The sequence below is a fragment of the Carettochelys insculpta genome, chromosome 14 (genome assembly GCF_033958435.1).
Source record: "Carettochelys insculpta isolate YL-2023 chromosome 14, ASM3395843v1, whole genome shotgun sequence".
Lineage (NCBI taxonomy): Eukaryota > Metazoa > Chordata > Testudines > Carettochelyidae > Carettochelys > Carettochelys insculpta.
In genome coordinates this window covers 8,465,940-8,480,571 of record NC_134150.1, presented here as the reverse complement: position 1 = coordinate 8,480,571, position 14,632 = coordinate 8,465,940, and the positions used below count along the sequence as shown (strand labels likewise).

The window sequence follows — 14,632 nt, the reverse complement described above, 5'->3', positions numbered from 1 at the left end:
GCACTTCATTAATACGCTCCCAACACCCTACTTATCATGCTCCCTTTCAAATAAGGAGTTAGTGTAGACAAGCCCTCTGTCTTTTTAGCCTCCTAACCTGTTTACTCATCTTATTTAGAAGAAATGTTCTGTTTTCAGCCTAAAGATCTGCTTATTACTGTAATTCTGTCCACTGAGAAATGAGTCCTCCATCCAGGTGTTAAATCCTCATCTCAGGTGAGATCTCAACTACAAGAATAAATACCAGGAACATATAGGTAAAAGAGGATTTTGTGTTCATGCAAGTATGCCCAGCGTTTTTAAGAGGCAGAAGATGAAAAATTAAAAATCTTGATCATCAAGAATGGTGTGTCTTTTTTTCCCCAAAATATACGTTAAGGCATTAAAAGATCTTTAAAATCTGGCCCATGTGTCTTGTCTGTTAAAGTTCAGCATGTGCATTTTATATATATATTTGCTTATGCATAAGCTGCGTAAATACGATGATAGATGAGTGCCTAAACCAGATGTATGCAGTACATAAAGAGCTAGATGCTGAAGTGGCCACTTGCTCATATACATAGCCAAATTGAGCATCTGTATTGAATATCTGCATGTGTAAGGAGTCAAGTAAATGTGTGAGTACCTAAAAATCTTGTCTTGTGTTTATCCTGTGCATACACATCCTGTTTGTTCTCTCAAGGTTTCAACTGGTGTATAGGGTAATAAAGGTAATAGTGCTGGAGGAGTTCTGTGCTTATGCATGGAATTCATGGTCCCTGAAGGCTTTTTCTGCCACAGACGTACATTCTGCTGGAAATATCAGAAAGGTAGCTGAGTTCGTCTGAAGAAGCAGGTCTTTGCCCGTGAAAGCTTGTGCTCCAAAATATGTTAGTCTGTAAGGTGCCACAGGATTTCTTGTTGTTCATTCTTCTAGAAAGGCACTGCAGTTACATCTTTTGCCCACCAGGGGTACTGTGCCAGGAAAGCGGGCAGTTGGCTCACCCAACTGTGGATAGAGAAGTTGGAAGAGCATCATGGGATATGACAAAAAAACAAGCAGTCCTATAGCAGCTTAAAGACCAAACAGTTTTGTTTTATTAGGTTATGAGCTTTCATAGGTAAGACCCACTTCAGATTCTGGATATGCAGAATGTCAACAGTGTAGGGTGTATAATCTGAGGTTCAGAAGGGATTAGTATGAGGGAGGATAATACACTGGGACAGGGGCACAGAAGCTAATGGATTGACAGCATTGAGCTAGATGCTGACTGGGATTGGAAGTGCACATGTGGACAGGGATGACTGGGGGTGCAGGAGTAGGGTGGAAGTGCAGAGATGAGGTGAGGGTGGGAGGGCAAGGACACCCAGGGTGGTAGATGTGCCTGACTGACTGAGAGGCCAGGGTAAGACAGGATCTGCATGGGGTAGGCTCTTTAATAGTTCTTCCTAGTGGCTCACAAAAAATCTAATTCATACTGCCTCCACCAATGTTAATAACCTTTCAGAGTCATACCCAGGCTCCTTCCTAGCAAGTACTTCCCTCTCCCTTTGTTACTCCATTACCCCAAGCCTTTGCCCTGCTTCTTACAGGTGAAGGAATATGTTACTGAATTGCAGTTTGAAATGAATTATTACTGAATGTTTTGTATTAACATGCATAGTAAGGAATCTGTGTCAAAAGCATTCAGGAAATCATCATCTGTATTGTTAGATTGACATACTTGCTCACCGGTATTTTGAATTTGCCAAAATGTGTTCAGCTACCCATTCAGCACCTCCCTCACAGCCACCTCCATGGGCCCAATCTGTAATTGCCCTCTTATCAGAGCCGATACAGGATCAACCAGGGGAAGTAGAGGAACACATGGAAACTTATCTGACAGATGTCACCTCTTCGTCCCTGGGCCCAGGCACCTCTTCCCCTCCTGACATTTTGAGACAATTTCAAAAACTGTTTAAAAGGGTGGCCCAAAGTCAGGATGTTCAAATAGTCAAAATCCTGGAGAAACAACATAAAATTTTAAAGAAATAGAGACCCCCCCAGCACCATCCAAGATCGCCACCCCAGACTCATGCTTCCATCCCGGCCACTAACAAGATCAGACAAAAAGTATTTTGTACCATCCAAGGGGATGGAGTTCCTCTTTAATTATCCTCAGCCAAACTCCCTGGTAGTTGAATCATCCCAGCAGAGGTCTCAGATACCTCAGTATAAATCCGTGGTCTCTGACAAGGATGCCAAAAGTCTAGATCTGTTTGGAAGAAAAGTTTATGCCTGTTCTGCCCTCTTATTGTGCATGGCTAATTATGCTACACACCCATCTAATCATAATTTTGATAACTATATGAAATTAACAACCCTCATGGATCACTTACCAGACTCTCAGAAGCCTGTCCTTAAGGCACTTGTACAAGAGGGTTATGCAGTGTCTCAGACAGGAGTACAGATAGCCTTAGATGTCGCTGTTACTGCTGCATGGTCCACGGCAACAGCTGTGATTATGAGGCAAGTATCCTGGCTCCAAACTTGCATGGTACCTAAGGAATTAGACTAAGGTCGAAGACCTGTCTTTGATGAAAGCAAATTATTTGCCAAAGCTACAGAGACTATTACATTCAAGCAAAGATTCTCGAACAATATTCAGAACCCTAGGCATGTTTACCTTGTTGTACGAAAGAAGGAGATATTAGCCATATGTAAGACAATATAATTACCCATACCAATGGCAAACTTATCAGCAGAGGGGTTATGACTAGCAAGGGCACCCACACTCAGGCTTTCAGCTCACCAGCCATCATCTATGTGTGCAGAGACATACCTCTCTCCTTTGACTGGATATTTTCAAGCTTTACTTTAAAATTGCCAGTAAAGTCAGATTGTCTAAGTAGGCCTATTCTACTTTCTCTTCAAAGACTACAAACAATGTAATTTTTCATCAATATGTTGCCACAAAGATCTTTCTAAGCAAATATATTGATTCTTAAAGTAAAATCATTACAGAAAAGTGTTAAAAACAGTAAACTATCAAAACCTCTCCAAAAACTTACCAGAGATCACCCTTTCATTTGAGTCAAGTGAATAATCAGATATCACTAAGGAATTTTTCCATAGTGCTAATTCATACCTACCTTGATTCTGACCGGGTTCATCCGTGAATTGGAGAATGATACATGTCTTCTGGTGGTCTTGTGTAACAAATGATCAGGAGACAGTGGGCTTGTCTTCTGGGTGCAATATCAAAACAAATCAGTCCAGAGGAGAAAAAATTGCTTCTTTGAGGAGTGTCTCTGTGGGTGCTCCATTTAAGGTGTTTAGCAACAGTGCCCTGGGGGGAGTGTACATGTCGTATACATCTCATGCATCTGCAAGCTCCGTCAACCATCCCTCAGTTCCTTTTCTAACACCCTTGGCTGAGGTTGGAACTCCAGCAGCTCTGTTTTTCTCCAAAAATAGCAAGTTATAAGCCTTGGCTCTTCATCCAAGTTGTTTAGCCCCTTCATTTTTTCTCAATTTTTTTTCCTCTCAGAGGGGTAGCTGTGTTAATCTGCTTTTCAAAAAACAAGAAGTCATCCTGTGGCACCTTTATAGACTAACAGATACTTTGGAGCATAAGCTTTCGTGGGCAAAGACGCACTTCATCAGATGCATCTGATCTGATGGAGAACTTTTTGTAATGTGGGCAACTTCTGCTCATGAAAGCTTGTGCTCAAAAATATCTGTTAGTCCATAAGGCGCCACAGGACTTCTTGTTGTTTTTCTCTCAAGATCTTTATTCTGGCCAGTGCTACTTCTACTTCAAGATCTTTATTCTGGCCAGTGCTACTTTTGCTACTTCTCCTTGCATGACTTTAAAAAAAACAAACCCCTTTTCTCTACATTATTAAAAATCCAGGAGACAGAAGGATTCCAGGCTCACCAGGATCTAAAAGGTACACAACCTTCGGGCTCTCAATTCCAGCATCAGATGGATACTTCCAAAGCATCCATTGTTTGGGTGAAGCACATATTTTCCAGAAGTTGCCTACATTGTAAAACGTTTCCTGACAGATGGCTTAAGGCGAGAGACTTACAGCTTATGCTCTTTATGGAGAAGTCACTGAGACCAGTCTCAGACCCTGAGACCAGGGTTTCCCTAGAAGAGGTGTCCCTAATAGCTTCATCAGAGCAAGGGACACTAAGATGAAGCAGCCAGCTAAACACAAGCTGCAGTCTTCACCCCAGAGAAAACAACGTAAAAAGAAGCCTTCTCCTGGCAGAAAATCAGCCCCAGTACTGTTGGCAGCAGCCGCACTGGACTGCAAGGCACCAGGATCATTGAAAGTGCCGAAGTCCCAATGGGAGAAGGCAACAGTGAAGTCTCCACCTGCACAGGTACATGGCTGAAGAAACGTTATCTCCTCATCGGCACCAAAACCCATGGTACCAGTGCAGCCCACAACCATAGCAGTACCAACATCATCCATAGAGCACACTATATCGTTATTGCTCCTGCAACACGCACACCAGTACCAGTGTTTGCAGTACCGCAGCTGCTAAAAACCCATGCAGAACTGGCTTCTGCCTCAGTACTGGGCACTCCACTTTTCAGTACTGATGCCACTCCTAGCAGATCAGTACCTACCTTTTGTCTCCATGTCTACCAGTTCTGAGCAGTGCTGCTTATCTGGCAAGGAGGAAGAGATGGAACCCAGACACTCCTCACTCAAACAATCCAACAACCACAACAGTAGCAGCTGTTACCTTGAATGCCCCCTATGCCCATGCCCATGACATGGCCTTTCTGGGATCCATGAGCACAACTTCAGGAACAAACCCACCTGGCACAGAAGCTCCCAATGCCTGGGCCACCTGCACAACCTCCGTCCCATCCACTCCCAGTGTGAGAAGCAAGAAGATGATGATGTAGATGATCCTTTGGAACAGGACACTGGGCTATCATCAAGAATTTCCTCATCTTCACTAGAGGAAACATTAATGCCCCTACCCCTTCCACTGTGACTGACTTCAGATACTTCCAGGACCTGTTCTAAAGGGTGTTAGACTCATCATTTGTTGAGCTGCCATAGGCCCAGTGCAATGTCACCAACATCCTTCAGGCTTCACCAGTCAACAAGCTCTCTCTGTCTGTCAATGAGGCTATCTTGGATCGGGCCAAAATAATATGGGAGACACCTACTACCATATCACCCACATCAAGGACAGCAGACTATGTCCTGGTGAAAGGTGCAGAATTTTTTTTGCCCACCTAACACCTAATTCATTGTTCATGGACACAATGCATCACAGTGGCAAACAGACCCAATTGAGGTCAACCCCAAATAACAAAGAATCAAAGAGACTTGGTTTATTTGGGAGAAAGACATATTTGTCTACTTCCCTACAGTTCAGAATTGCAAACTACTTCACACTCCACTCCAAATACACATTTGACCTTTGACAGCTTTTCATCCTTTGAGAAATTGCCTGAGGATGCAAGAGAGCAGTTCAAAGTCATACTCGCTGTGGCTTCAGTTGTTGCTCATACAGTCCTCCAAACCTTACTGGACTCCGCAGACACTGCAACCGGATCTCTTACTATGGCAATCATAATGCCTTGGGCTGCCTGGCTACATCCTTCAGGGTTTCCCAAATGAGATACAGAACAGAACTGAGGACTTACTATTCGAGGGTAAAACGTTTTTTTTGTGGAATCAGAGACATGGCTCCATACATTGAAAGACTCATGTGCCACTTCAGAAACCTTAAGTATGTATACTGCAACCAAATTATAGACTAAATAGGTTTTACAACCAGAAGTTTAGATCTTCTCCTCCTCATCTCCAGGCTTAGAGGTCCTACAACCAAAGAAGGAGACAGTCAGCTAAGATGACACCAGTCCCAAGTTATAGACTCAACATCAGAGCTCTCAATCTGCAGACAGTTCTTTTGAAATCTTGGTCAAGGGTTCAGCATCTCTCCCAACATCATCTGCCTTCCAGTGCTTCATCCTGTCTCTTCCTCCCATGCATCCAACATGGTGCACCATCACATCAGACAGATACTAGAAATAACAGCCAGGGGATACTCAGATCCTTTTCCTCTCTTCACCCCATGCAAAACCACCACCTCTGTCCCTCTTCAGGGACCCTTCACGAGAGCTTCTTCGGAAAAGGAGCTCCAATACCTGCAACCTCTAGTGAAATAGAAGAGGTACTAGTACGTCACAGGGAAAAGATACTTCCTCACTCAGAAGAAAAGTGGAAGATGGAGACCAATACTAGAACTATAAGATTTAAACAAATATCTGCACCATGAATATTTCAAGGTGGTTGGTCACACTGGCAACAATAATCCCATTACTAAGCAAAGGAGACTGGAAGTTGTCCCTCAACCTACTGGATGCCTACTTTCATGTCTCGATATGTCTGGCACACAGGAGATTTCTCCAATTCAAGATCAAATGTTGACATATTGAATATAGAATCCTCCCATTCAGTCTCATCAAAGCCCCAAGGGTCTTTACAAAAGTCTTTTCAGAGTAGCCACTAACCTGTGCAAAAGCGACATTAAAATCTTTCCCTGTGGCAATGACTGCCTTGATAGGAGCATCCTCAGCCGTGGAGGCAAAGCACACAGTCAAGGACATGTTATGCACTGACTTCCTTAGGGTTCCAGGACAACTTCCTCAAGTCTCTTTCACCCCTACCCAAAAACTGGAATTTATATGGGTACACCTGGATATCATCTAGGCCAGAGCAATGCCCCCACCAGAGAGGCATCAGACAATTACTATACTCATAAATGATGTCCAGTAGAGCCCGCAAGTGACAGCAAAACAAGGCCTACACCTCCGAAGCCACATGGCAGCTACCATCTTCATGGCAAATTGCACAAGGCTTCATATGAGAACCTTCCAGACATGGCTAAATAACACTTATAAACTCCACAACATCCTGTCCACAAAAAGCTTGGTATGCTGCACAGGGTCAAGCTATCCCTAAACTGGTGGGCTCACCCGCACAGTGTCTGCCAAGGTATTTCCTTTGCAGCAAAAATGCTCACCCTAACAATCGCCACAGATGCATCTCTACATGCTGGGGAGCCAATGTAGGACGATATACAGCACAAGGCTCTGGCCCCCATGGGAGGCAACCCTACATATCAATGTCCTAGAACTGAGAATGGTCAGGAAGGCATGCAAACACTTTCTACCACTCATCAGCAGCAAATCAGTCAAAATATTCATGGACAATACAACTGCCATGTATTATATAAATTGTCAAAGGTCGAGCATGTTGATACCAATTATATGCAGAAGCTGTCTGTCTCTGGGACTGTGGCACAGCAAACAATATACATGTCTCGGCTTCCTACCTCCCAAGCAAGTAGAATGCAATTGCCAATGATCTCAGCAGACATTTTCACTACAGCCACAAATGAGACTTAGACCCCCTGAGAGTAAATAACATCTCAAACTTGGGGATAGTCAATTATAGATCTGTTTTGTGGTGTTGTCCATTACAAAATGCTCCAAACACTACTCTTGAGCAGGTCTAGAACTCCCTGGGGGGACACCTTTACAATCACATGGGATGCTTCACTCTACTGTATGCCTTCCCCTCACGCCATGCTTATCATCCAGAGAGTGGTTTGCAAAATAAGACCAGACAAAGCTTAAGTCATCGTAGAAGCTCCTGCACGGCTCAGACAAGCCTGGTACCCATTCTGTCTCTACACCTCTCAGAATCCTCACCAGCTGGCTCAGGACAGAGGTGCAGTGCATCACCCATGGATTGAACTCCTGCACTTCCAAGGATGGATCCTTCAGGCTTGACAACTTCGGAACTGCAGCTTTCAAAAGAAGTGCAATCAGTCTTCATAAGTTGCTGTAAGCCAAGCACCAGAAAGAAATATGTCTGAAAAGGACTTAGACTCCAGACATAGTGCATAAATAACCCACCACCTCTATGCTTGATACAATTGCTAGGACTTCTGATTACATAGTACACCTTAAACATCATGGCCTTGCAAACTCTTAACTAAAAGTATATTTAGTAGCAGTTTCAGCCAAGCACGATGCGATAGAGGGACATTGTGTTCACTCACCCTATCATGAAAAAATTTTAGGGGGCTAAATAACACTTACAACATTATACTAATACAGCAGTCCAAACCGACGTGGGATTTCAAATAGGGTGCTACATATGTTCACAAAAAAATCATTTTAACCGCTGGTCACATGCTCTTTATTACACTTCTCTGTGAAGTTTTTCTTGCTCACATCTATTACGTCAGCTAGAAGAGTAGGAAGACTAGCAGCCCTGATGGCAGACCCACCATTTACAATTTTCCAAATGGACAAGGTAATCCTCAGGCTACGTTCTAAATTCTTAACAAAGGTAGTTTCTCCTTTCCTGTTCAACAGATTCTTACCTGTATTCTACTTGAAACCACACTCAGAATTTAGACACAGTGCTTCATACCTTTGACATCCATAGAGCCCTCACCTTCTACCTGAAAGGACAAAGACTTTCAGACGATCATCCTGGCTCTTTGTCTCCAGTATGGAAAGCTCAAAAAGGCAACTGGTTTCCAAACGGAGGTAATTCAAATGGATCTCACAATGCATAAAATTTTGCTATGAACTGAACAAACTGGCAACCCCAGAGCCTTGTTCTCATGCACTTCACAAGAGTGCAAGCAACATCATATGCTTTCCTCAATAATATCCCATTAATGTACACTTGTAAATCAGCTATTTGGACATCTATCCATACATTCTGTATAGCATTGTGCTATAGACCAACATGCAATGCAGGCCACTACATTCAGTTCATCCATTCTGAGCAATACGGACTGGGTTAGTAACTAAGGTTCTTTGAGATGGGTGCCCCTGTGGGCGCTCTATGACCCTCCCTAATACCTGTCTGGGATAGAGGAGGAACTGAGGGATGGTTCATGGGATGCTGCAGTTAACAGCTCACAGATGCAACATGAGATGCATGTTGTGTGTGCAGGCCAGACCAGGGTACTGCTGCTAAAACTTCTCACTATAAGTGCAGGGTACTATAAATTCCTTAACTGGAGCACCCACAGGAACACCCATCACAAAGAACCTCACTAACTGCACGAGGTGTGGGTAACCCTCTCTTCTCAAATATTTGATAGGAAACCCACTTATCTTTGTTTAGCGTGTTTGAGTCCTAATAATTCCCTAAACTTACATTAGTCACATCTCTTACAGAGTTACATATAATCCTACAATAACACACAAATATTTGTATTTTTAGACAATGAGATCCTTAGTACTTAAAGTACGGTTAGTAAGTTTTGTCTAAGAAATTGTAATTTGTGTCACAAGCTTCAAGAAAAGATCCAGAATGATCAGATCCAAAATCTAAATGTGGAGACTTGCTGTTGGTGTCAGCATCTATATTCTGACATTGACTTTAAGGCTAGAAGGGGCCACCATAATTATCTGTTCTGACCTCTTACACATTGCAGGCCACAAAACCTTGACTGCATACTCCTGTAATAGATCCATAACTTCTGCCTGAGCTACTGATATCCTCACATCATGATTTAAAGCAGGAGCGGGGAGCGCTGTGGGCCTGCAGTCTGGATCCAGCCCACAGGCTCTGCAGAGGGGTGGGAGACAGAAAGCCACTCTGAGACTTTGCTTCCCCTTGCTGCCATTTTCCCAGCTGGGAGAAGCAGCTGCAGCAGCTCCTGGAGACTTCATTCTGCTGCTGTGATTGGCCTGAATGCTGGCTGCTCAGCAGTGGAAGGCGGTGCCTTGGAGGAGTGGGGAGAGGGGCACAGAGCCACATGCATCCAGGGTTGCTGCCCAGGTAAGCTGCATCCCCGCTGCACAGATCCATGCCCCTTGGCTGGTCCTGCATCCTCCTCTTACTCAGAACCCCTCCACTCCCATCCTCTTCCTGCACCCTTCCCCCCATCCCGACTCCCCATCTGCATCTTGCTCCTGCACCCTCTCTTCCAGACATTTCACCCCTACCCTGATTCCTCCCTTCCAGACCCAGCATCCCAAACCCTCCCACACCCTTCCTCCTGCCCTGTCCCAGCCCCCCACCTCTCTCCTGCAGCTCCCTCCTGCCTAGAGGCTCTATCCCTCAATTGTACCCCCTCCTGGTCAACTCCCCCAGTCTGTTTTTAACACCCCCTCCCCCGCAGCCCACTACTGCATCCCACTCCCACTCAGACACACACACCCCATAATTCCCAGCCCTCTACTGTGCCCTCCTACCTTCCCATACCCACTTCCTGGCAGCCTGCTCATGCACTGAACCCCTCATTTTTGGTCCTACTTCAGAGCTTGGAGGGGCCCACAAAATTGACTGTCCCTGGCCCCCCTACGCTGGTGTGCAAGGGGAAGGTCTTTTTTTAACTCCAGTCAGGAACCACATCAGTGAGTGTTTTGTTTAAAGACTAAAATCAGACTTTTTGAAGACTTCCAATTACAGAAATTCCACCATTCAAACCTGCACCCTTAGCTCCATGCAGCATTCATTAGTTTCCACCATTTTTCAGTCTTAGGCTAATCTGCTCAGATTTGATTGTCATATTGATACATTTGGCTTCTTTTTCTCTTTCCGGCTACGTCTACACTAGAGCACTACGTCAAAGTAGCCTATTTTGACGTAAGGACATAGAAATAGGCTACTCCGATGTGTGTCGTCTACACATCCTCCAGGGCTGGTGCCTTCGACGTTCAGTGTCAAAGTAGCGACGGGGAACGTTGAAAGGAGCCGCCCCGGAAGGAAATGTGGAGCGTCCACACACACAAGCACTCCCCGTCAAAATAAGGGGCCAGCAAAGCCCCAAGCTGCTCCCTTAAAGGGCCCCTCCCAGACACACTCGGCCTGCACAGCACGAAATCCACAGAGCTGACAACTGGTTGCAGACCCCGTGCACACAGCATGGATCCCCAAGCTGCAGCAGCAGCCAGAAGCCCTGGGCCAAGGGCTGCTGCACGTGGTGACCATAGAGCCCTGCAGGGGCTGAACAGAGCATTTCTCAACCCATTAACTGATGGCTGCCATGGAGGACCCCGCTATTTTGACATAGCGGGACACAGATCGTCTACACACGCCCTACTTCGACGTTGAATGTCAAAGTAGGGCACTATTCCCATCTTCGGATAGGAATAGCGATTTCGACATCTCGCTGCCTAATGTCCATTTCAGCATCGAAATAGCTCACGGCATATGTAGTAGACGCAATGCGTACTATTTCGATGTTGTGCCAGCTATTTTGAAGTAGCCGGCTAGTGTAGACGCATCCTCCATGTTTTTGGCTTGGAAGTCAGAGCAATCAGAATTACAAGAAAGATATTCCGCAGGCATTTACTTTAGAATAAATATATTCTTCCAGTTTCTTTTGTAGATTTCCATGACCATGCTCCATAAAGGATGGATGTTAAAAATTCTTACTTTGGGGATAGTACCAGTCATGCTACTTTTCCAAATATTTTAAAATGTAATGAAAAAGTTTTTTGCTGCTTTTGATATTTGTTTTTTGACTTTTTAGCATACTGGTGCCCTGACCCCAACCCAACCCCAGTCCAGACCTACTATGGCTGGGGAAGAGGCACCTATCTTGTGGCTTGAACCCTTGATGGAAACGCCGTCTTCCCACGCCCCCCTAGATGTTGCTGCAGAGGGGGAGAGAGACCTGAGGGAAGTCCTCTCCATGCCCTAAGCCTGGGGTCATCCGCTCCTTCACCCTCTGCCACACTCCAAACATGTTGGCTCCTCTCCCACCATATGAATTTTGTTATGTGCACCAGTATGTAGGTGTTGTGACACACATTACCTCCATACTCATACACCTGACAAAATTCTTTCTGTACATGACAAGGAAAAATGGGTGCAAGCACTGTCATAGATCCTGACTGAGTCTAACTATTTTTACTGGTATGTTGTAGTTATGCCATAATTTTGACCAACTGTGCAAGTGGTCAGAAGACTTTCAGAAATCTACAAAATTTTTCATGAGATGTTTGTTTTTCCATACTTCTGTAATATACCCAAGAACAACAGTAAAGCTGCACATGATTTCACTAGTCTAAAACCTGTTTGCTTGTTCCTCTCTAAATCAAAGGTCTTTTCATTTCGCTGTACATCCCAGGCTGATGTTATGCATGATTTTCTCAGACATTGAATGTAATGTGATCCTTCTGCTGTCTCTGTATCTCTCTCTCTCTCCGTACCCCACCTGTGTTGGATTTTTTTTTTCTTCATTCCATGGCCTATTCAGAAACTCAATGAGAGTCTCTTAGGGCTTTTTCATTACTTGCTTTAATCATCTCCATAGTAGCACTATCCTGCTCAGATGCTTTCTCATGGCTTTTCTTACTAATGGCTTTTCTATTTCCATTGTAATAAATCCTAAATCAATATAAAGCAGTAGTGATAGGTCTTTGTTATTTCTAGTAGCATGATTGGTCTGGGTCTATTTAAAACAGCCTAACACTCTTCTGCCCATTTCTTTCCTTTGTTCTTTTTCTGTACTGAGTCTTTCTATTTGCATCTCTAGCAGTACTGGAGGTCATATTAAAGTTTCATACTAGCTGTTTGATTACTTTATGCATGATTATATGGTTATTTCCTTGTCATCTTCAATCTCGATATTTTCAGTCTGTCTCTTCTAGTATTCCACTTTTAGTATTGTATAGCACAATTATATATTTTGTACTTTTGTAAGTAGGTTTGAAAAGGGAGAAATTTAAACATGGTACATCTTAACAGACAAACCCTTTGTACTTAAAAGAAAACCTTGTTACACTAGAAAATAGCACTCTGAATTAAAACAATACAGTAAACCCTCATTTTATGTGACTCCACAATGCGGAAAAGTTGCATTAACACAAGTTTCGCACAATGTGAAGCTGCTGGGCTGTCATCCTGTCTAGCTTCCCGTAGCTCTGTGCAGCCAAGCAGGCTAAGAGCCCCTTCGTCCTGCCTTCCCAGAGCGGTGCTAAGCACTGCTCTAGGAAGGTAGGGAAAAGGTGTTTAGCTCACCTAGCTGCCTGCCACTGCGGTCCACCAGGTGGGCTAAAACCCTGCTGGTTCACCCCCATTAAACCTGCCGCCAACTCCCCTGCCCCTGTGACTCCAGCTCACCCCCCCACACACATGGCCAAGCTCACCTCCCCTGGGGAGGAGCCTCTAGCTGGGGCTCCCCTCCAACCCTGTGGGCCCCAGCACCGCCCCACCCCCTGCAGCCTCAGCTCATCTCCCCACCCCCCGGCACTCTGGGCTCCGGCTTCAACCTGTGTACAGGGCTCCAGCTCCCAGCCTGTGGTGCGCTGTGTGGGGCTCCAAACCCACCCCCCACCTCATCTACCCCACCCCAGTGTACCCCCTGTCCAGCCCTCCCCCTGCCTGGCTCAACCCTTCTCCCCACACAGCCCCAGCTCACTATCATCACCACCCCTGCAGCCCCAGGGCTCTGATAGGGCAAGCATATCTCCCTATCCCAGATATGGGACAGACAGCTATGGGAGGGGAGGGGCGGCTCATCCTAGCTGCACTGGGACCCGGGGAGCTGATGCCCTGACCCCAGCCTTGGGCAAGTGGTGGCCACAGGCGCTCCTGGCCCCAGAATCCCAGGGAAGCAGTGGCCGTGGGCACCCCCCCGACTCCCTCCCAGGGCTCCAACCCATCCCCCAAGCCCTCCTCGACTTACGTGAAATTCAGGGTACCTGAGGATTGCGTGGAACGCAACCTTCGCATACCTTGAGGGATTACTGTACATTTAACAACAGTAACTATCTTCCTGAAGGACCATTTCAGATTCCTCATTATTTGCAACAGCTTTTTCATTTTTTTCAAATTGTGTGTTATACCAAGAAAGAATTTAAAAACTGAAGTTGGGTTTTTGTAAGTGTTATGCTTAAATTCCTAAAAAAGCTTCTCTGGTGTGGTGTTGGCACGAAAACTGAATTGTATAAAACATGCCTAAAAGTGTAAAAAAAATAAGCATCTGATTCTGCAAATATCCAGGTATGAGTAGCTTGACTTACCCAGGTAAAGCCATGGTTGTCAGTGACACAACAGTAAACTGTCTTAACTGGCATTCTGTCATCTGGAATTCTCAAATAACAAGCATTTTAACTGTAATTGAATTTTAGTTATATTTTCCATAAGACCAGTATAGTGAAAGTAAACACATATACAGTATAATTTTTCAGTATACAATGCTACTGTTGGTGAATAAGTACTCTGCATGCATTTTTGCTTCTTAATGTATTATCTTGTTTTTCTCTCTTGTTATGCATTGCTAGATATATCTCTCTATTATCCAGAATATCTGAGTATCTGGCAAACTCCTGGTCCTGGGTATGCCAGATATGAACGAGTGTCTTGTACTTAGTAGTAATTTGGTTGCGTACGTTTGAGCAAATGTGGGCCTACCTTTTTATAACTGAAATCTAAGAATATGATTTTTTTTGTCTAATTTTCTTAAACACTTGTAAAGTCACTAGCTCCCTAATGCTTGTGATTTAAGTGAAAGCACTCTTAACTCATTAGTTATGTTGCAAGCCCTTATGTGCTATTGTTTTTGATTACATACTGGTATTTGTCCTGTGATGGTTCAGGCACATGGCACGATCTAAAAGCAACCATGCAGCTTTATACTGGTAAT

At 44.6% G+C, this 14,632-nt stretch overlaps 1 protein-coding gene across 7 annotated transcripts in view; it reads left to right on the top strand.

Annotated features, from left to right (window-relative positions):
- NFATC3 (nuclear factor of activated T cells 3) overlaps positions 1 to 14,632 on the top strand; it is a 204,615-nt gene that overhangs the window by 143,139 nt on the left and 46,844 nt on the right. The window contains exon 7 of one of the 7 annotated variants that reach the window (XM_075009210.1): positions 139 to 522. The exons of the other annotated variants lie outside the window; for them this stretch is intronic. Coding sequence (XP_074865311.1) covers positions 139 to 143 — 5 coding nt within the window. The 3' untranslated portion in view covers positions 144 to 522. Of the gene's footprint in view, positions 1 to 138; positions 523 to 14,632 lie in introns of those variants that run through there. 7 annotated transcript variants of the gene reach the window in all.